This window comes from Syngnathoides biaculeatus, chromosome 2 (assembly GCF_019802595.1).
Source record: "Syngnathoides biaculeatus isolate LvHL_M chromosome 2, ASM1980259v1, whole genome shotgun sequence".
Lineage (NCBI taxonomy): Eukaryota > Metazoa > Chordata > Actinopteri > Syngnathiformes > Syngnathidae > Syngnathoides > Syngnathoides biaculeatus.
In genome coordinates, this window is record NC_084641.1 from 18723561 (window position 1) to 18745730 (window position 22170).

A 22170-nucleotide genomic window follows, 5' to 3' on the forward strand; every position below is an offset into this window, starting at 1 on the left:
AAAGCTTGAGCTTTTAGAAAAATACTGATGCGATCTCAAGTCATCAGCCAGGAAGTTGAAGCTTGACCACAAATGGGTTTTCCAAATTGACGGTGACCTGAAGTATAGCAGCAAACTGCTAACAAAGTGGCTCAAAGACAACAAAGTCAATGTTTTAGAGTGGCCATCACGAAGTCCTGATCTCAGTGCTATTGTAACTATAGAGCTCGTGCACGTGACGTCACCATTTTCACGGCGCCGTATTGCCGGTCAAACAGAGCTGCTCGACATTGTGGGAGACGTTGAACCGGAGGAGAATGTTTAGAATACCCGAGACCTGTTGTGCCGTTGGTTGTCACAACAGATGAGATATTCGAAGAGATCATTCTATGGAATATAAGCGGAAAAGACCAGAAAATATTGATGGATTACAGCAATTAAACGTGATGGATGGTGCCCAACCAAAATTAACACACGCCTGTGTAGCGATCGCTTCATTTCAGGTAGGAATTATTCTTCTCATTCTCAAATTACCAAGAAGTATTTATAATGTCAAGTTGGGTCACTTAAGAACAATGCATATTTAAAAAGAAAAAGAAAAAATGTCTCTCCCAGAGGTTTACGGAGGTAAAGTTTGGCCGCAATCGCTTCCATGGAAGGACTCCGTCGTCTTTTTTTTCTTCTCAATCATAGTTAACGAATGCGAGTTTGTGTAAAACCAGGGGTCATTTATTTAAATATTGGTATTTGTATTGAATACTAGCTGAAAAGATCAATGGATTCCGGCAGAGTTTAACGTGTCGCCAAACACACTTCCGCGTTCACAAGACGTCGAAACCGTTGCTAAGTAGGATTTATTCCTGATCAGAACAGATCCAGCAACAAAGTATTTGTATGTGTCCAGACTTTTATACATTTTCAAACTTTTTCATGTAAATCTTGACGACTTACTCACCAGATTCATGTGTAGATCCAGTTTTACAAGACAAGCGGAAGGGAATAAACAGTCCAATTTCTTATCGGCGAAAACATCGATTTAGGCATTAAATACGGGTCCTCTATGCCGAGTTTATCTAATTTTTCCACGTACCGTTGTTTATTTTCACCTTCTAAATGTCTGATGGTATCGGAGAAGACTCTGGGCGGCGTGCTATAAGATGGGTTTCCGTGTTGTCTCCAACCGACTGAGCAATGTGCAATGCTTAGCTTGACCGGCAATATGGCGAGGTAGACAAAAGTCACGTGATTTCATGACGTAGGTGCACGAGCTCTATATGGGGAGACATGATGTGCAAGAAAGGTGGCCAACAAACCTGGCTCACGTACAGCAGTTCTATCAGGACACATGGGACAAAATTCCTGCCACAAATTGTGAAAAACTTGTGAAACTACTGTACCCATGTCAAACAGTGACAGAAAAAAAACATCTTTTTATATACTGTAGTGTATGTAAACTTCTCTCAGCTGTATGTACCCTGTGACTGGTTGACAATTAGTCCAGTCCCCCCCCCCCCCCCCCACGACTTTATTAAGGACAAGCTATTGAAATTGATTGTGTCAGATGCTAAATAAATCAAGCTAATGCGCAAAGTGCTACATTTTGACAGAACTTTTGGGCTAACCATTTTGGCTTTTGACGAGCACTGCACATAACCCTAAACAATAAAATTAGCATACTGCTAACATGTGCGGAACGATGGTAGTGCTAGCCTAACGTGAGTTATAGACCTCAGACGGCAGTGCCATTGGGTCTCCGTGGCAATGACGCAGATGCTGTTCTATTACAGATGACTACAGCATCTACATGAAGGTCCTTTTGTCAGGGAGTTACCTAATGATACTTTTAGAGACTAGGAGAATTTTCACATTGTCATCAGTATTTACCCATACCAGTTAATTTGTATGAGGTAGGCATGATTTAGTCATAGCTTATATCTTTAGCGGGGTAAGTTCACTTCTGAATCTGGGAGGCCCCATGGCGCAGTGGTTAAACCATTGGTTTGGTAAATCAGGGGCCGTGGATTTGTATCCCACTGGGGCCTCCACTCCCCGAGAGGCGTTGCGTCAGGAAGGGCATCCGGCGTTAAAAACTGCGCCAAAGAAATATGAGCGTTCATCTGAGATGTCACGCTGGGGCGACCCCTAACAGGACAAGCCAAACGAAACTTACTGTTCACAAAAAATAAAAATCCAGTGAACCGCTGTCCATTTGGAGTTTGCTATTCATGAATTCAGCTAGTTATGTTTTAATCTGTGGGTATGTGTTGAAAAACTCAATTATTCATCTTTTTTGTGGTCTCTCCTTCATGATGTCATCCTAAAATGCCAGAATTTGGCACCCAAGTCATTCTAAAGGCAGCACACATGCCAGCCTCCTCACCCGAGCTGAGCATTTTTTTTTTCCTAAATCGGATCTTCTATTTGTCATTTATTTTTAAAGCTATTGTTTTGGGATGATCTTGAAGTTTGAGATCATTGTTTGTGTTACATTTGTAGTTTTAAACTTGATATAACATCAGTTACTTGGGGGTTTCCTCTGTTTGGGGCTCATGGGTGTTCGCTCTCTAAGCAAACAACTGCTAATTGTTGTTGTTTTAGTGCTTGTTTGGAGGCAATCCACGGATGATTTGGATGGCTACTAAAAGTCCCAATTGTTATCGATGAAGCATTTGACGCAAGTGTAAACAGTACATGGTAGCAAAGTCGGGATTGAGTGCCAGCACCCGCCCTCCAGTTCTATTTATAACCGAGGACCGTTACGCCCGTAACTGTTGGAGAAGACCTACAGATGTGTTTGGTTCCCAGTTCCCAAACAAGTTCAACACAACAAAAGACTTCTGCATCGGTGTGTTTGTGATTCATTGTGACTGTGAGCATTAATGAAGTGTTTCCATGTTGTTTTGACAACCAAATACCTTTTTTGCTTCCTTCCCAAGATACCGTGTCAAAGTTATGAAATAGTCTCTGATGGAGGTGGAAAGCTGGAGCTTCCCTCTTAAAGGGGGAAAGCAGGGGGAGAGGGCATAGTGGATGGATATTGTGCTCCAAAGAGGGAAAATCCACAAGCAAGCCTGCCACTTTTCCACTGGAAGCAAGGACGCTTGAATTCTTTTCGCCGACATGTGAGGATCGATCAGAATCCGGTTATATAAGCAGGCGGATTCCTCCAGGATGTATGGAGTTTCCATGTTGATGGAACATCTGACCTCACACACTCGGGTGGGTAAAATGTTCTCAGAGGATCTCAAGTTGTGGCAGGAAGGAAATAAGATTCCTTGTTGTACCAGGACATGCCAGCACAGCCAGATTGGGATCACTTTTTATTTATTTTTTTCCATGCCTTGACCAGTGAACAAAATACTATCAACCAATACTTGAAGTTCAGTGACCAGTTAAAGGGATTTCGGGTTTTTTTTTTTTTTTTGATTTTTGAAAAGTTTCACGTATAGCTGACAATGTTGTCAAAACAATCTGTGTTCATGGATACAAAATCTGAGGAAATCCCTGAACATGCTAATGTCCTTGCTAGTCCCATAGTTGGTGATGTCACTTTGTAAAGAAACACTACAAATGGCTACACAATGCGTGTACTCCCAAGTCTCAAACCATGTTTTGAATACCCGCCATTGGTGTATACTCTCCCCTCCATAAGTATTCAAACAATGGGTCCAAATCTTTTATTTTGACTCTTAGACATTCAAATCTGACTATCTGAGTGACTCTAACATTGCATCTTTTTTGTTGAAATATTTACATTTGCATATGATACACTTTGTTTGAACCCACCATGCCAAAAATATTGGAATATGAATGGCCTCTATCTGATTATATTGATTATTTTAACAATAAACTATATTGCCAAAAGTATTTGCTCATCTGCCTTGACTCACATGATGTCGCATTCTAAATCCAAATGGTTTAATATTTGATGTTTGTCTACCCTTTGCTTAATCTCTTGTGGGAAGGAGTGAGTTCATGTGAATTTTTGACCATTCTTCCAGGGGCATATTTGTGAGGTCACACACTGATGTTGAATGAGAAGTAACTGTTTGTTGACAACTCAAAATTAACCCAGAGGTGTTCTGTCATCTTAGGCCAGGACTCTGTCAGCTAGTCAAGTTCATTCATCGAAATTCTCGAATTCATCTCTGGGCCTTGTTTTGTGCACTGATACACAGACGTGTTGGAACAGGAAGTCTATCCAAAATCTTTTGGTATGCTGAAGCTTTCATAGTTCCTTTCACTGGAGCTCAGGGGCTAATATTTTGAACATTTCCAATTTTACAATTTTGCATCGGTACATAATTCAAGGTGAAAAAAGGCACAGATGCGAGAGTTTCATGAAAATAAGCGTGGCTGGTCTGCACAATCCTGACCTCAACCCTATAGAACACATCTGAATTAGAGTGGAGACTGAGAGTCTCCAGTACAGTACATAATGATAAAAATTGATATGTTTGAATATTATTTTTCGTCTGAATGGTTAGGTTAAAAAAATCCCGCCGTTATAATTTGAAATTGATTTTGTGAAATATTTCATTAATATAAATACACCATCGTGCCTTTCATACTATTTTGCGTGTTTTTGTTTGCACATCAAAGAAAAAAGTCCTCTTTTGTTTTAATTCCACATTTTAAAAAGGACTATTCAAGCCACATTTTTTCCCCTGTGTTTTTGAGCTTGTAGGGTGAACGCAGCAGCTGGCTCAGTGAGGACATAATGGGTGGCAACAATGGAAAAATGAAATACCATTATTCTGAAAGTAATAAAACCATCAGCAACACAGTGGGGGGACTTTGAATGAATGAACGCCAGGCCTTTTCATGTAACATCAATGTGTATCCTAACAAATGCACTTCTGGGAAAAATGCTCATGAATTCCTATCAAGACACTCCGAAACCTTGTGGACAGGCTTTGAGATGAAGCTGTTATACCTGCAAATGGGTGGACTGATTGTTATATTGAACCCTTAATGTATTAGAAATGAGTTCTCACTTAAGTTCATATGTGAGTCAAGGCAGGGGAGCGAATATTAATGTTAATATATTTGTACTATTTCCTGATGGAACCAACATGGAAAACAGGGAATGTTCTATGGGTGGAATAACGAGCAACTGAGAACCTGAGCAAAGCTGGAAAATCTGTCGTTGCAAAAACATTGGCATGTCTTGAAGATTAGATTAGAAAGCACTGCTGTGGTAAATTACAGATGCTGAACAACAGCAAAAAAATTAAGAGATATACAAAAAGACCCTAAATCAATTGTTAGTGGTGTCAGCAACAACCACCACCAAAGGACAGGAGTAAAGGTCATGCAAATAAAAAGATGCTACACAAGGAGATGCAAAGCACTCATTTGTAAGAAAAATGGGAAGACCAGGCTAGAATTTGCCCCCACCCCTCTAAAAGGGAGGATGGAAAAAAAATGATTGGAAGTTGTTTGGGCAAATATTTGTATTTGGGGATCTGTTTGTGTGCCAAGTACACACAGTATAGTTAATGAAGTGTTGCCTCCACACGTGTAAGCGCTGTCAATGTGCGGCTCTCACTTTTTTTATTTTATTTTATTTTTTATACATTCTGCGTTCTACTTCCACTTGGCATTGTAACAAAAAACGGATTTCCAAATGTGGGGCAGGAAGAGGGTCTCACTCGTTGAGATAGGGCCTCCCCTAAGTCCAACGAGAACTGTTGATTTTGAACATCTGATACAGGATGGCCATCCATCCATTTTTCGAGCCACTTATCCTCACAAGGGTCACGGGAGTGCTGGAACCTATCCCAGCTATCATTGGGCAGGAGGGGGGGTACATCCTGAACCGGCTGCAAGCCAATCGCAGGGCATAATTCATCTGTCATAAAGACAAATAACAGCAATAGGGGCAATTTAGAGTCTCCAACTAATACGTGTTTTGGGGATGTGGGAGGAAACCCACGCAGGTACGGGAGGAACATGCAAACTCCAAACAAGCGGCGTCGGGATTCGATCCACGGTCCTCAGAACTGTGAGGCCAACAATCTGACCAGATGTTCCACCGTGCCGCTACAGGAGGGCAAGGCCAAGTTGGCATATTAAAGAGAGATTGTCAACCTTTTAAAAAACAATTTCCTGAATGTGAGATATCAATTAATGGTGGTGGTCTCCTGCATGTACCATAACGAGGATTGGGATGACTATATCGGAGCAGGTATCACGGGCATGCCATGTAAGATGTGGACAAAATGACCCAAATGGAGGCACAGCTTCCTTTTTCCACTTGTGTTTCCTCCAAAATAATTCCATAAGACACGATTTCCTTTGCATATTTTCACTGATTGGATTCAAGAGCTGCGTCCCACATGTTACACTAGGAAAAGTCAAAGAGGGCAATGCTGTAACCCAGACAAGTCAACATCAGTTTGAGTGAGTTTTACAGTGATGGAAAGTGCCGCATGAGTTTGGAAAAACAGAGTTTAAGGGGGGAAAAAAAACACAAGCGGAAGTGCAAACTCGGCCGTCTGGACACCAGCAGTTTTCCTCTCTAAAATGTGTGCCAAAATCATTTAGTCATTCATAGTGTGACTTGTATAAATGTGGAGTGTTTAAAAATGGTGGACAGTTCATTTCGATCAGGGGGATCAAACTGGTGGCCCGTGGGCCATTTGCGGGCCCCGGGCTGATTTCTTTGTGGCCCTTCCCTTCCTATGAAAGTATAATGTTAGGGCTGCCTCAAGTTTCATATGAATGGCACTTTTACAGCGTTGTGTGCGGAGCTGACGAACCTACCAAACACGGCGGGGTGTCTGGCTCTCGGGGGGGAGGTGGGGGGTTTGACATCAATCAGACTAGATGCAGGCAGAGAAACCTTTTTCAGTGAGTGAAAGTTACAGTAGTGTCAAACAAAACTTAACACCAGCTTCCTTGTTTATCCTATTTTGTGCCCCCCCCAAAAAAAGACATTTGAGAAGATTGAATTTTTTAAAAAATTTCAAATTTAAATTGTGAACACGTGAATGTGCACCGAGCCTGCAGCCCGCCGTCAGTTCAGACTCGGCCTCCAGCGGCCCCACGGTGCATCGAGGAGTTGTGAGTGCCCCGATTTAGGTGATTTTGGTGAGAGAGTAGCGTTGATGTTTTGGGCATCGGTTCATTTCTATGGGACAAGTCAGTTTATTGGATTTAAAACATCAGTTAAGAGAATGGTTTTTGGGTTGTAGCGGCTCGCTTTTGTTTCCAGACATCATCTTCTAGATAGGCCCGGTTCGGCCATATTAATATTTACTAGCTCATAATTAGTTCCAATGAGGACTATCTGTTAGCACAGAGTAGGCAAGGCAACACTGACAATCTCCAACTAGGAATAACGCGGAGGATCTAAGTCTAGGATCTAACTCTGCCAGAACGGGATTTATTTTGGACTGAAAAGGTCTTAACACATACCAGGACCAACCAGCAACCAAACTCGGACCTAACCTTGGCTGAATAGGTCTCTGACTAACATAGACAGACTAGTACATACTAGAACCTAGTGACACTGACTACCAATGGCTGATGAGGACTGATTAGGACTAAATAGGCCTGTCTAGGATCTCGGTATCCATGACTGCGGTTCTGTCACACTACTATTTTGTCGTATAAAGTAGCACTGACTAGATGGGATGTAATTCTCCCGGAATATCGCATATTACAGCAAACAAGGGACTAACACAACCTGAATAGGGTTCATTTCTTATTACCTGTGTCTGGCTATCACATACTCGGACAAACCAAGGACCAAAGTAGGAACCAGCTGACTTGAAGAGGTCTCGGTGGAACTAATTATGATGGATTAGCACATACTAGGACTACTTAGGATACACCTTCCTACCAATGGCTCATAAGGGCTAATTATGAATGACGTGAATTCAAATACGGGTATAGTCTATTTGGACGAGGACTGGTGATTTTAAGGAGTCCCCAGAGGTCCTGTCTCATGCAAAACTTTCATCAATTACAGTACTGTGTGGCATATGTTCCAACTAATGCTCAACTATGTAACATCTAAATACCACAAGACCATTCCATGCGGTGTATCATGTCGTCAAAGCGCAGAACCAGAACCCTCTTTTGTCACTGAATAGCTGTGCTCTCGCAGAGTTCTGGGGTCCCACAATGAGGTTCTTGTGCGCTACCGTCTGAGAGAAAGCCACAGAAATGCTCTGGCTCGGGAGCGGGCGACGTCATAGATTCCTGAGTGTGGGTCTTTGCAGGAAAAGCCCTGAGTCTCCCAACATGGAGCAGCTCCAGGTTTCCATGGCGAGGGCGGCTAAACAGGAGGAAACACTGAGGGAATCCCGTTATTTTACAGCATTGCACCATTATAAACACTCAGAGCAGCGAAGGGAAGCCGCTCGCGCTACTCCAAAGAACCAGTGGCCGGCCGAACCTCCACCGCTGCTCCTTCCAGCCAACTCGGACCAGACTTTTTACAGCTTGGACTTTTGTTTGCTTCCCTCTCAGCATTTTTAACTGAGAAACAAAACCTTTGCCATGCTTACTCGACCTGAATGATTTTCATTTTCAACTTTTAATTTTCATTTTTTTTAGTTTCTTGCTTTTTTTGGGGGGGGGAGGGTGGGATCTCCTGATGTTTAGAGGGACTTGGAGGCTGGCCCAGTACCACACCATGAGGTCCATGGATCAAGGTACTGCTCAAGTGTTGTGATTCTATGGTAAACAACACATTTTGATTATTTATTACATTTCGTAATCAATACAAGCCTGTAATATCTTGACTAGTTGACTTGTGACAAGTTAGTCTCGGCCTTTCTGTACACATTAGGAACGTTGTTATGTTGGACTGGAGTGGAGTGGAGTGGATTCCAACTATTCTTGACATCATCATACATCAAAATATTCTTTATTGTCAAACAAAACATCATCTTAAAGTCTGTTAATTTTTGAACGTGATGGATACAGCTTATCAGCAGAGAAAGGACGGACAGGATCCATTTACAGCCAAGACGCGGCTCCGGCCGCTCTCATTATAGTACACTGTACTTACTGTATTGTATTGTCAATTGCAATTTGTGTCACTGCACCATATCGGACGCCAGGGTGCAGCAGCACAGTACAAAGCCAGATTAAAAAAAAAAAAAATAGATGGATAAAATAAATAAAAGGATCCAGGGTTGTCACTTTGTAAAACTTTTTTCTCTCTCTTCATTATATTCAATGTCTCCACGAGCTCCGGTATATTTATGAGCTTTAGTTAATTATTTTTCCTATACACGCGGGTTTCAACCTAAGATTCGTTTGACCAAAATCGAAAACATGCATTTTTCCATTGTTATTGTTGAATGAAGAAGCACTTTAGCTATTAATGGTGTGATTGTGTCGTATCCGTATTCATATTAGATTGAAATATGCACGGCGTGTGTTATGCAAGCCTTGGCGGAGGTTCCAAATACTAGAAAGGCGGGGAAAGGCGACTTGTTCATGTGACAATAGTTCCGCCTTCACGCGCAAACAAGCAGGACAGGAAACATGCGCACTCCTCCTCCTGCTCCTCCATGGTGAGAGCTATTTTTTCCTTTTTTATTTTTGGACTCCTGGTCGCGCGCTCTTGTCTGCGCCCTCCTCCCCCCCCCCCCCCCTTTTCGTCCCGAGCCCGGACTAGACAGACGTTAGACAGATGAGCTCCTTGTACGACCAGAACCACTCAGAGGAGGAGCTGAGCCGGGTCAACTGCCCCGACGAGGATCTGGACTTTGCGTACTTGTTTGAATATGAAGCATCTTGCTGCAGCGGGGCTGAGGGAGGACGGCAAGGTTTGTGAGCAGATTTTGGTGCCAATACTGTACAACCACCAAAATCAACACCGTGCTTAAATATTTGAAGAAGAATGGGGGAACCCAACTTATTTCAACAAAAGGAATTGCACCCAAATCATGTTTAAAAAAAACAAACGTGTCTTAATGTTTAAATGCAAATGTATTATACCTTAAAGTTAAATAGAATTGGTTTTTGGGGGTGGGGTGGGGTGAGGGTATCCTCTGGTTTGTCATGCGTTTCATTCGAAAATTTGAGATGCAAATGTTTGATGCAGTCATTGCCTGGAACTTTGCCACATACCAGACACGGAGTACCACTAGAGAGAGGTCGCATACCAGACTTTGAGAACTGCCGCAATAGGAAATAGCTCAAAATACACACCTGTGCTGGTGCCGTCATAAAAACATCTATGAACTGCACGGGCCTTTTGTTCGGTGACGTTCTGAGCTCTAAGTAAGAAATGATTTCATAACTGTTGACAATACATGTTAACATTCTTCAAGCTTTTGTTACCGATGGTGAACAAAGAGGGCTGAATAAAGACGTTAGATTTGTCACCACACAGAAATTGAGTCGGCAGCCAATCAGGCAGAAAATGGAAATGTCACCAATTCATTTCACGATCGACCTAGAATGGATTTGTCGCTCGTAGGGCTCGGGGTCTCTCTTTAAATCCCCATTCATTATTGTCATTGACAGCAACGAAGTAGCCCATCACAATCAAATAGATTCTGTGTGCGTTGTTGTGAAACGAAGACGTCATTGTACAACAAATTTGAAATCCATTTTTAATCATTTGAAAACTATCTAATAGCCCCCTGGTTATGTCCTGGTAATTTTGTCACAGCACCAGAAAAGGACTCTGCTGAAGCATTTCGGCAAGCACTTCTCCCTCCAGAAAACTCTTCTGGAGAGAAAAGAGCTTTCCATGATGCATTTGAATTAAAGCGGCTTACTTTAACCAGGATCCCTCACCATTTTGTGACCTTGGGTTTGTTTTGTGGTGGTCTCGGTACTGTAAAATGTGTAGATCCACATTAGTTGAGAACATTAGCTGCTAGTTAGCTGCTAGCAATCATCTGATGTGATGTGTTGATTAAATCTTACACAACTTTCTCCCATTCATTCTGCCGTGGTCACGCTCATGAACATCAGCATCGCTTCTCGGGCACAGCAATGGGATCTCTTGTTCCACGGAGAATATCATATAAGATCATTTACGAGTGAATATTGAATCAACACTGATTTGTTCATAGTCCAAGTCACTAGTCATCTAGAAGGTTCATGTACCCAGACAATGATTGTTCGGCAATAACACAAGACACATAGTGCATTGAGACAATGGATGACAGATTCATGTATCATGGTTCTGGTTATTAGGATTGTAATTAGCAATATAAATTGTGATATTTGTTTTCTCTGCTGCACAGATGACCCAAATCTTGCATCTCACAAGGTCCTCGGTCCAGAGTCAGAGCAAGCCTTCCCGCTGGAAGACCTCTCCCCGTACGCGATTAAGTCCTGTAGTCGCGCCTACATCGAACACCAGACTGAGGTTCTGACAGGATATGACACCCAGGAAGCACAGAACTGCCTAGACAGTACCCGGCTCCCTGGTTTGGCCTTGAGCCCGCGCATTGAGATTACGCCATCCCGGGAGTACTACACCCACTCTCGCGAGTCCCTGCAGAACCACCACCCGAGTGTCAACAGTCCCCGACCCACCTTGACCGTGCCCGGCCATGACAACGTCTCCTATCGCGAGCCCCAGTGCCTAAGCCCTGCCAGCAGCAACTCATCCACCAGCTGGCACTCGGAAAGCTACTCCCCCTGGGCGTCCCCCTGCGTGTCCCCAAGTGGCAGCCACAACCCTGGAGACCTGTGCCCCCGTTTACAGAACATCCACACTGGCTCCCCTCGCACATCGCCGGGCACGTCGCCGAGCTCCGGCTTAACTGAGGACGTCTACCTGGGAACGTGTTCACCCTCACCGCGCCCAAGCTCCCGGTCCACCTCCCCGCAGGGCAAACGCACTTACGACATGTACAGAAATCACACTTTGGTGCCTGCCATTCGCTCCCGCAGCCCCTCCCCACATGGCGGCCACGAGGAAAACAACATGGGGGCCCACTATCCGCACAGCAACTTCCCTGAAACCATGAATGGTTTTAGTTTGCCCACTAAACTAGTTAAGACGTCAAACCAAGTCTACACTCTGTATCCGGAGCATCACAGCGAGGGGAACTATTTGGTCCCCTGTGACCAGGACTTAAAAAGCAAACCTGGTCCGGAACCCTTCTTTGTCATTCCTCCGATCTGGTCCAAGCCGCTGGTCTCCAGCATCTGCAGGTTAATATAGAGATAATGTGTCGCAGGGCATGTGTAGTTCCACTTTTCTAATCTGTGCCCTTCATGTCCCTTAGCATCCCTTTGGCATCGCTCCCTCCTCTGGAATGGCCCATGCCCAGCTGCACGGACCACTATGAGCTCCACATCGAGGTGCAGCCCAAGCCGCATCACAGGGCTCACTATGAAACGGAGGGAAGTAGAGGCGCCGTCAAGGCCCACACAGGAGGACACCCCGTGGTGCAGGTACCACTGCAAACGCCAATTTACGTTTACCACCGAGCAACAGGGCACATTTGAATTGCAGAAGATGTTGTTGCATTAGCACTGACCAGTCAGAATACCATCTACTTTCATATCTTCTTTCAACTCAAAAATGACATTTGTGAGTACCAAGCAAGATCCAGACCGCCGCCGCCAAGCTCTACCGTGGTGCCCCGACTTAGGTTTAGTTCACTCTGTGAATGAAGTACTGTATTTAAAGTACTCACACACAGCGGCTGACATAAGCATTTAAAGACATCACCATTTTTCTCCTTAAATAAATTCCCAAATATGCAATTGACGTGAAAATTTCACCAGACGTTGCAAACAACTCAAGAAATCTATATATCCAAGGAAAGCAGAAGTAATAATATCAGAAAGTAAATTGTGTGTCATAATATGAAATGAACCAGAAAGTGTTGAACGCACTAACTGGTATTTATTTAAGACTTTTGTAAGAAAACCTTTGCTTTTGATGACAGCTTCAGGACGCCATTTTTATGGCGAAACTAGTCGCATGCATTGCTCTGGAGTGATTTTGGCCCATTCCAAGACAGTCTTCAAATCATGAAGGTTCCATGAGCTTCTTTTATGGACCATAAGTTTCAGTTCTTCCATCCATCCATTTTCTGCCGCTTATCCTCACGAGGGTCGCGGGAGTGCTGGAGCCTATCCCAGCTGCCAATGGGCAGGAGGCAGGGTACGCCCTGAACTGCTTGCCAGCCAATCGCAGGACATATTGAGACAAACAGCCGCACTCACAATCACAACTAGGGGCAATTTCGAGTGTCCAATTAATGTTGCATGTTTTTGGGAGGTGAGAGTACCCGGAGAAAACCGACGCAGGCACGGGGAGAACATGCAAACTCCACACAGGTCGATCTGGAATTGAACCCGGGACCTCAGAACTGTGAGGTCAACGCTTTTCAGCTGCTCCACCATGGTGCCAGTTTCAGTTCTTACCACAGATTCTTGATTCGATTCAAGTTAGAGCCCTATAATTTAGGGTCATTCTAGCAGCTTTTTTTAGATTCCTAGAAACACACTGACCATTTCCTTGGCAGTGTGTTTCGTATCGTTATCCTGCTGAAATGTCCACTCTCGTTTCATATTCATCATCCTTGTACATGGCAACAGATTTTTGTCAAGAATGTCTCGATACGTTTGCTCATTCATCATTCCTTCAATAATGTGAAGTTTACCAATGCCATTTGCTAAAAAGCAGCCCACACCATCATGTTCCCACCTCCCAACTTCATTGTTGTCATGGTGTTCTTAGAGTGATGATGTGCAGTGCCATTTCTCGTCCAAACATGGTGTCCGTTATGATATTCAAGTTCAATTTTGCTCTCATCCAGCTTGACTATATTGTCCGAGAATGTAACTTGGTTGTTCAAATGTTGTACGGAAAAAAACTTTAAACAAGCTTTGACATGCTTTTTTGTTTTTCACCAATCGGGTCTTGCCTGGTCAGTGTGCATAAGGGTCATGGCGGCAGAGTGCATGACTCACAATTTTCCTTGTGGGAACGCTACCTGCTAATTCCAGGTGTTTTTGAAGCTCTCTCACAGGTGGTCCTTTGCTCTTGGACAACTAATTATTAACTTATTATTCTTTGCACTCCTCTGTCAGAAATCTCTTATCGAGTCAAATTCACGGTGGTATGATTGACTTTCCACTTGCGTATTGTGGTGACTGGAATATTCAGAAGTTTAGATATGCACCTGTAACCAATGGCATCATTATGTTTTGCAACAATTAGGATGTGATGGCGAGAGAGCTTGAGAGCTTTCTCGACAGCCCCGAGGTGTGATTGTGAGTGCGACTGTTGTCTGTCTGCATGTGCCCTGCGATTGGCTGGCAAACAGTTCAGGGTGTACCCCGTCTCCTACCCGTTGACCACTGGGATAGGCTCCAGCACTCCCCGCGACCCTCGTGAGGATAAGCGGCTAAGACAATAGATGGATGGATATATATATATATATATATATGTATGTATAGCGACATCACTGTTGTTCAGCTGGCTTGAGGGTTACATGCATGCATTTGCATTTCCTGTCAGTTTATGCTCTTTTTTCAAGGCAGTGGGACAAGTTCAGCCCACACGATTTTATCAAGCTCTTCTCAGCAGTCTTTCTAGGCTGGACGAGCAACACGACCACAGACACATTTTTGGATATCCGCCATGTGATTTTAGAATGGTTCAACTAACCATACAAACAAGCAGATTTCCTCTGCCACCGCTTCGTTGATCAGAATGTCAAAAAACAATAAAAAACTGAATTTTTCAGCTCATTTAATGCTTGAACTTGGTCAAACGCGCAAGTCATAACATTTCCTTTGTCGCATGGTCATAAATGATTGACTCGATTGTGTGCTATTGATTGATTACAATTCAGGACTGAGGCCTGTGGTGAATAGCGAAAAAAAGCGCTACAAAAATAGAGGTGTGGGGTATACTCAGCAGATGGTATAAATTTGACTGACAATATAGATTTGGATTTTAGTTACCAATCGCACTAACTCTTATTGGTCATAGGCCAGTTTTAATATAAAAAAATGGCTCAACCACGTCTGATCATGGAGCTGCCAGCACCCTATTTGTTTTCCAACATGAGGGAATTACAGTAAATAATCCATCCATCCATTTTCTTTTGCCGCTTATCCTCACAAGGGTCGCGAGGAGTGCTGGAGCCCATCCCAGCTGTCAACGGGCAGGAGGAAGGGTACACCCTGAATTGGTTGCCAGCCAATCGCAGGGCACAGTCACCATCACACCTAGGGGCAATTTTGAGTATCCAATTAATGTTGCATGTTCTTGGGATGGAGGAGGAAACCGGAGTGCCCGGAGAAAACCCACGCAGGCACGGGGAGAACATGCACACTCCACACAGGCGGGGCCGGGATCGTACCCGGGTCCTCAGAACTGTGAGGTCAACGCTTTACCAGCTGCTCCACCGTGCCGCGTACTGTAAAAAATACTAAAAACACTTTCTTGAAAATAAAATGCGATATAGTGGGGGGGCACTCGCAATCAACCAAGAGGCAGCCTGGGAATCACCCTTGGGGAATTCTTGACTAGTGAACAGCGACTACGCATTGGTTTACAGTAATTGTGTCTTAAAAAATGATTTGAAATAGCTGACAATACATTTGACACCCTGTTTATTCTTTTGCCTAAATTGTCATCGTTTTAAACCGGCCATGTCACAATGACGCAACATTTTCAGACATTGGCAGTGAACGAAAGATTGATTTGGTGCTCTCACGCTTGATGGCCTGGGAGGAACTCCGGTGACCTCGGTATTTCCATACGAACCACTAAAATGTAAATTTGAAACCACTTTTGGGTCTAATGCAATGCGCTACTTGTCTGCCACCAGTAGAGGTATTAGCTATGGAACATGGTGGAAATGTAGTGTGGGGGCATTACTGCACTATATGTTGAGCAAAAAGGAAGATTCCCGCCCCGTTGAAAAAGGTATTAAAAAAAATAGCTGATGATTTATTGATATAACCACCGCCTAGTGGTTAGGATGTCTGCCTCACAGGTTTGGGGTTCAAATCATGACTCTTGTATAACTTTAGGGAATTTGCTTGTTTTCTCTCTGGGTTCTTCAGGTTTTCTCCCACATTCCAAAAACATGTATGATCATTGAAGCCTCTAAACTGTCCATCATTTTGAATGTGATTGTGAATGCTCGTTTTTGTCCAAATGTGGATTGATAGGCTTTTGACGGAGGTCCGGACCCTGTCGAGTCCCACTCTCGTTTTTTTTAGTGGCGACTCAAGACTGTTAGTGTTGTTCTTGCATCTTTTCTACCCACCCCCCACAAATGCCTCAGGTGGGTCCTGCCCAGGTCGGACACGGCCGAACTCCTTCACGTTGTCGCTCCTTCCTCCTGTCGCCCTTGCAACCTCCCGTCCATGTGACCCCCCCACCCGCCACCCCTCGTGCTTTACTTTTCCTACTCTGTGCTCACAGTCATGACTCACTGCGCCTGCACGTTGCCACGACAACCAACCGCTCATGTTTGTGCTTGGTTTCACCTCTGTCCACTCCCTGCGGTTGCCATGGTTACTGGTCCTCGTCAAAGATGTGACAAAGATGTGAAATGTCACTCCCGGGAAGAAAAAGCACATTGTCTTGTCTTCTAAGCAGACATGACACATACATTTTGAATCGTTTGAAGATATCCCCTTCAGTATCCTACAGTTTGAGCTTTTTTTTTTTTTTTTTAGACCTCCTCACTTTCCGTGAATAATATTTGCACTTCAAGAGAGGTGCTGTGCTTTCTAACTGAAAATTGAGTCCGAGAAGAAATCGTGCACAAGTTTTGATATCTAGTTCAAATTAAATACAGTACAATCGTGGACATCCTCTGGTGGTATGTGAAATAAGGACCGTTTATATATTTCAGTTGTATTTCACTCTTTAGTACAAAAGATTTGCATTTAATCTTTAATGTAGGTGCAATTTTTCTTTTAAATTCCGTGAAATAAATTTTAATGTAGTCATTATTTTAGAACTGTTCCCCCCCTTCCCTACTTTTTTAAGTGCAATGTAAATGTCCATCACGGTACCGTGGCTCGTAATGATGTGGATATATGTTTATCTATACATACTTGCTTTGAATATTTGGAGACCTAAGGTGGTAGTTGGTGTGGTACTTGTTTGTAAAATATTTGAGAACCACTGCAGTTCAACAGAAATATTTTGCATACCGTTTTGTGGCCTGATGCTATCACAAGTGATCTTTTTCACGTGTCCACACCAACAAGAGTTGTTTTCCGCATTGTGGCCAAAGTGTGAAATCCGTGCAAAGCTTTCACCCGTCTCGGTGTGGTTGGCCTTTCCTGGCTCGGATTTCACCCAACTTCCAATCTGATGTGCTCGGGCAGACTTGTGAATCCATCTGTCACGCTGCCGTCGATCCTGTTCCAGCTTCTGCCCGTTGGTTGTCTCGCTGCCGCTGTCTACGCTTGGGCATTGAATCCTTCTCGGTCTTGGCCTTGGCTGTGGGCTGTGCTACACATCTGTGCCATTTGTGCCAACTAACCCACCATCAGTGCTCTATTTTCACTTGCATCTTTGTTTGTGATACCCGTGTAAACCATGTGAGAGTTCAGAAAACGTCATGCAAATTATTCATTATGTCGAACTAAATGGCGGCACGGTGGTGCAGCTGTAAAGCGTTGGCCTGACAGTTTTGAGATCCCGGGTTCAATCCCGGCCCTCCCTGTGTGGAGTTTGCATGTTCTCCCCGTCCCTGTGTGGTTTTTTTTCCGGAAACTCTGGTTTCCTCCTACATCGCAAAAACGTGCACTAATTGGGCACTCTAAATTGCCCCTAGGTGTGGTTGTGAGTGCAGCTGTTTGTCTCCCTGTGCCCTGTGATTGGCTGGGAACCAGTTCAGGGTGTACCCTGCCTCCTGCCCGTTGACAGCTGGGATAGGCTCCTGCACTCCTGCGACCCTTGTGAGGATAAGCAGCTAAGAACATGGATAGATGGATGTCAGACTAAACACTGTTCAGGGCGGTCAGAAGAAATACAAATACCTGTACTGGAGAAAGCAAAAACTGGCCACCTTACTGGGAAACAGCCCAATGTAACACAAGTGAAAATATTGCTCATATGACAACAAAAATAATGCTGCTGTTCTCGTTATGGACCACTATGGTCAGCTGAGTCTGTCGTCAGATTTGTTGTTAGGCAAGCAAGTTTCACTTTTTTGAAACAAGTAATCCCACTCGTAGAACCGGTTAAACGTGTCGGAGGCAATTGCTGTCATGTAAGAGACAGTTAGTTGTTGATCATTATGGATTCCCCAAAAAATAAATAAACAATAAACCATCTTCTTTGTTGTGCTCCGCAGTTGCGGGGCTATAAAGGCAAGGAGGCGCTTGGCCTGCAAATCTTCATTGGCACCGCGGACGAGCGCATTCTGAAGCCGCACGCCTTCTACCAAGTGCACCGCATCACCGGCAAGACGGTGACCACAAACAGTTTTGAGAAGATTGTCAACGGAACCAAAGTCTTGGAGATGCCCCTCGAACCGAAGAACAACATGAGAGCAACGTGAGAATATCGTTGGTCTTTTAAAAGTTCCCGTTGTGTATTTCTCAAGCTAAAGTTTGAATCAAGCGGTTGGGAAGGCGAACAGTGAGAAAAATATGGTGCGACTATTGCACTTGAATCCATAACCCAAACTAAAACGACACGTGGCAGTTCTGTTAGGATCAGGAAAACTCTGTCCCTCACTTGTCTATAAATAAATACTTAGCGGTTAGCATGTCCGCCTCACAGTTGAAGTTCAAATCTTTTTTATTTTTTTTTCGATTTCCATCCCATGAATAACACAACAAAACAGAGCATTATTTCAAGAAGACACTGATGGTGTTTTTGTACACACAACTGCATTTGGTGCGGGCGACGTGGGATCGATTCCCGCTCAGTGATGGTGTCGATATCTACCCTGGGACTGACTGGCGACCAGTTCAGGGTGCAGTCTTCCTTTTGCCCGAAGCTAGCCGATATAGGCTCCAGCTATTCCGCAACCCTTGTGAGGATAAGCGGCATGGATAATGACCTGACATCATTTTCAAATTGACGTTTCAGAAAATTAAATGATTGAGTCACTTCCAGGTTTGGTCCGTGACATCCATCAAAAAATACACAAAAATGTTAATCTTAGTTTTTTTTAGATCTCTAAATGATTAATTATAACAAAATAATATATATATAATAAAAATAGATTAAAAATGAGCAAATCATCAATTAGTCATTGATTCATCGCTGAATAATTGCACCTCCACTTGTTTGTCTATGCAGTATGTGCCCTGCGATTGGAAGGTGACCAGTCCAGCGTGTGCCCCGCCTCTGGCCCAAAGTCATCCGGGATAGGTCCCAGCTCATCCACCATCCTCATGAGGACAAGTGCGGTAGAAAAATGATGGCTATAATTTGTAAATCAATTTATGGTCGCAGCTAAGAAGTGTGCTGTGTTTTACCTCCTTTGTAGGGGGGGACAGCCACTCATCCATTTTTTTTTTTTTCGAAAACACTTGTCCTCTTTGGGGTCATGGGTGAGCTGGACCCTATTCAAGCTGACATTGGGGGACACGGGGGTGCAACCTGGGCTGGTCGCCGGCCAATCACAGCGCACTTTAGGGGCAAATAAGCATTCACAGCTTTGGAAATTGGCAAATGGCTGCTGTCGTCTATAAGCATCCATTTCTCGTTCTGAGTCTGAAGAAATTGAAGGTCAAACCTCTTGGAAGGATACAGTGAAGAAAATATGCATTTGAACACCCTGCTATATTGCAAGTTCAAACACTTAGAAATCATGGAGGGGTCTGAGACTGAGAACAAAATGGAACTTTCCACTAACCGTGTTTGGAGGAAGACGAATGATGAGTCCCATCCCAAGAACACCAACCCTACTGTGAAGCATTGGGGTGGTAGCATCATGCTTTGGGGGTGTTTTTCTGCACATGGGACCAGACGACTGCATTGTACGAAGGAGTGGATTACCGCAGCCATGTATTGTAATGTTTTGGGGAACAACCTCTTTCCCTCAGTCAGAGCATTGAAGATGGGTCGTGGCTGGGTCTTTCAACATGAATATGACCCAAAGCACACAAGGAGTGGAGGAGTGTGTGTGTGTCTGTATGGAGGAGTTGGCCAAAATCACTCCTGCGGTGTGTGCAAACCTGGTGAACAACTACAGGAAATGTTTAACCTCTGGAATTGCAAACAAAGGCTACTGTACCAAATATTAACATTGGTTTTCTCAAGTGCAGCTGTATCACACAAATAAATCGTTAAAAAATCATACATTGTGATTTCTGGATTTTTCTTTTGAGATTATTCCTCTCACAGTGGAAATGCACCTAGGATGAAAATTTCAAACCCCTCCATGATTTCTTAGTGGGAGAACTTGCAATACAGCAGGGTGTTCAAATACTTATTTCCTTCACTATATGTGTGGCTCCAGTTCTGACGGAGATATTGTTCGCTTCAGCTCCTTCTGTCATTAGCGAACACCACCTTTATTCATCTGGTCTCACAGAATCGACTGCGCTGGTATCCTGAAGCTGCGGAACGCCGACATCGAGCTGCGGAAGGGCGAGACGGACGTCGGCCGAAAGAACACGCGCGTCCGCCTGGTGTTCCGTGTGCACATCCCTCAGCCCGGAGGACAGCACGTCTCTCTACAAGTAGCCTCGCATCCCGTCGAGTGTTGTAAGCAAACTCCAACGCACTCTTTGCTTTCTGCCGTGGAATATTAGAGCCCCACGCTTTCAAATAAGTTGGGAAGCGCCATCCAGCACTCAAAGATGCCTTTATGCTCGCGCGCGGCGTGATTTACTGCGTGCGCTCGACTGTGCGTGTGCAGCTCGGCTACATCCGAGTGTGTGTACACAGTTTTATTAAAACGACGGCTGTAATCAAAACTCAAACAGGAGTTTCTTTTTTTTTAATCCAGCTTTGCCGGGAACATAACATTCTTGTTGGAGTAAATTGTGATGCCAACCCCCCAAAAAAAAAAAAATAATATATGACACGTCTTTCCCGGTCTGTCTTCGAGTCAGGAAAAAAATTGCCGCTAACTATACGCAATATATCTCTCGGATGGAAGTGGTTGTCGTGGTTGTCCTCCTACGTGCATGAAGGTTCAAAGGTCGCGGGGTTGTTTGTTGTCATCGCAGTTTGGCGCTTTTGTTGTTGGTGGATGATTAAGTACAGGAACAGGAAGCTGCATGTTCTGCGGGAACAGTATAATATCCCCCCACCTCATTCAAGTGACATTATTGTGTGATATGCAGTCTTGTGATAAGGAAAAGAGCATATGTATTGTTGCCATGGTGACCTCATGTTGCCTTTGTGTACAGGTTATGACCGACGGTGGTCATTTTCGATGATTGTGACATAGACCGAGTTAGTACACAAGTTTGAGCGCTTATTAGTAACTGCAGTAATTTACAGAGGACATAAAAAGACGCACCCCTGTTGAAAATTTGTGATATTAAAAAAAAAAGGCAAATGCAAAGTCATTTTTCCATCAGTAATGTGACCTATAGCCTGTACAACTCGAGTTAAAAAAAATATATATTTTCAAGTTTGAAAGTAAGATCAAACAATAAAAATAAGGTGCTTGCACAAGTGTGCACACCCTCCTATAATTGGGATAAGCACATCTCGTTTTTTTTATTTGTGCTTCTCAAAAAGATGCATTCATCCATAAAACATAATAACGTCTGGTACCAGGAGCATGCTGAGGTATTTTGATGTCTAAATAGCACATTTGTTTTTTTTTTTTAAGTATTGGTAGTTAAAACAAATAAATGAAAAGGTGGAGGGAAAAAAGTATTGCAGTACATGAACGTACCTTATACCATCCAACACGGCATTCTTGTAACACTGCGCAAGCCTGTTCGTTGCTCACCGTTCATAACCCCAAAGTGTCGTAAGTCCAGTATTTATATAAACAACACTCCAAAGTCACAAGTATAAAACAATGAATTGAAAAACAGTGAGGACAACTTTAACTGAGCAGGTCTTTTTGACTGGCGGTCCTGTAGGACTACAATAACCCAAGCTGCGGTGCCCCTTTCAGAACCAGTACTGATTTCATACATTTACAATATGATACAATACATCGGAATGATGACTTACATTATTGAACCTTAAACTAGCGACTGTTCGCTACTCTAGTTTAGACCCAGCCAAGCTACTTCCCAGCCATACAAATACAATTTATCCATTTTGTTTAACGATGTATA

The 22170-nt window shown here is 43.7% G+C and overlaps 1 protein-coding gene across 3 annotated transcripts in view; it reads left to right on the plus strand.

Moving 5' to 3' along the window:
• The first annotated feature begins 9451 nt into the window (after positions 1–9451).
• Positions 9452–22170, plus strand: part of nfatc2a (nuclear factor of activated T cells 2a) — a 31674-nt gene continuing 18955 nt past the window's right edge. For all 3 annotated transcript variants that reach the window (XM_061839108.1, XM_061839116.1, XM_061839125.1), the window contains exons 1-5: positions 9452–9770; positions 11205–12123; positions 12198–12366; positions 18261–18463; positions 20457–20629. In XM_061839108.1, coding sequence (XP_061695092.1) covers positions 9635–9770; positions 11205–12123; positions 12198–12366; positions 18261–18463; positions 20457–20629 — 1600 coding nt within the window. In that variant the 5' untranslated portion in view covers positions 9452–9634. The remainder of the gene's footprint in view (positions 9771–11204; positions 12124–12197; positions 12367–18260; positions 18464–20456; positions 20630–22170) is intronic.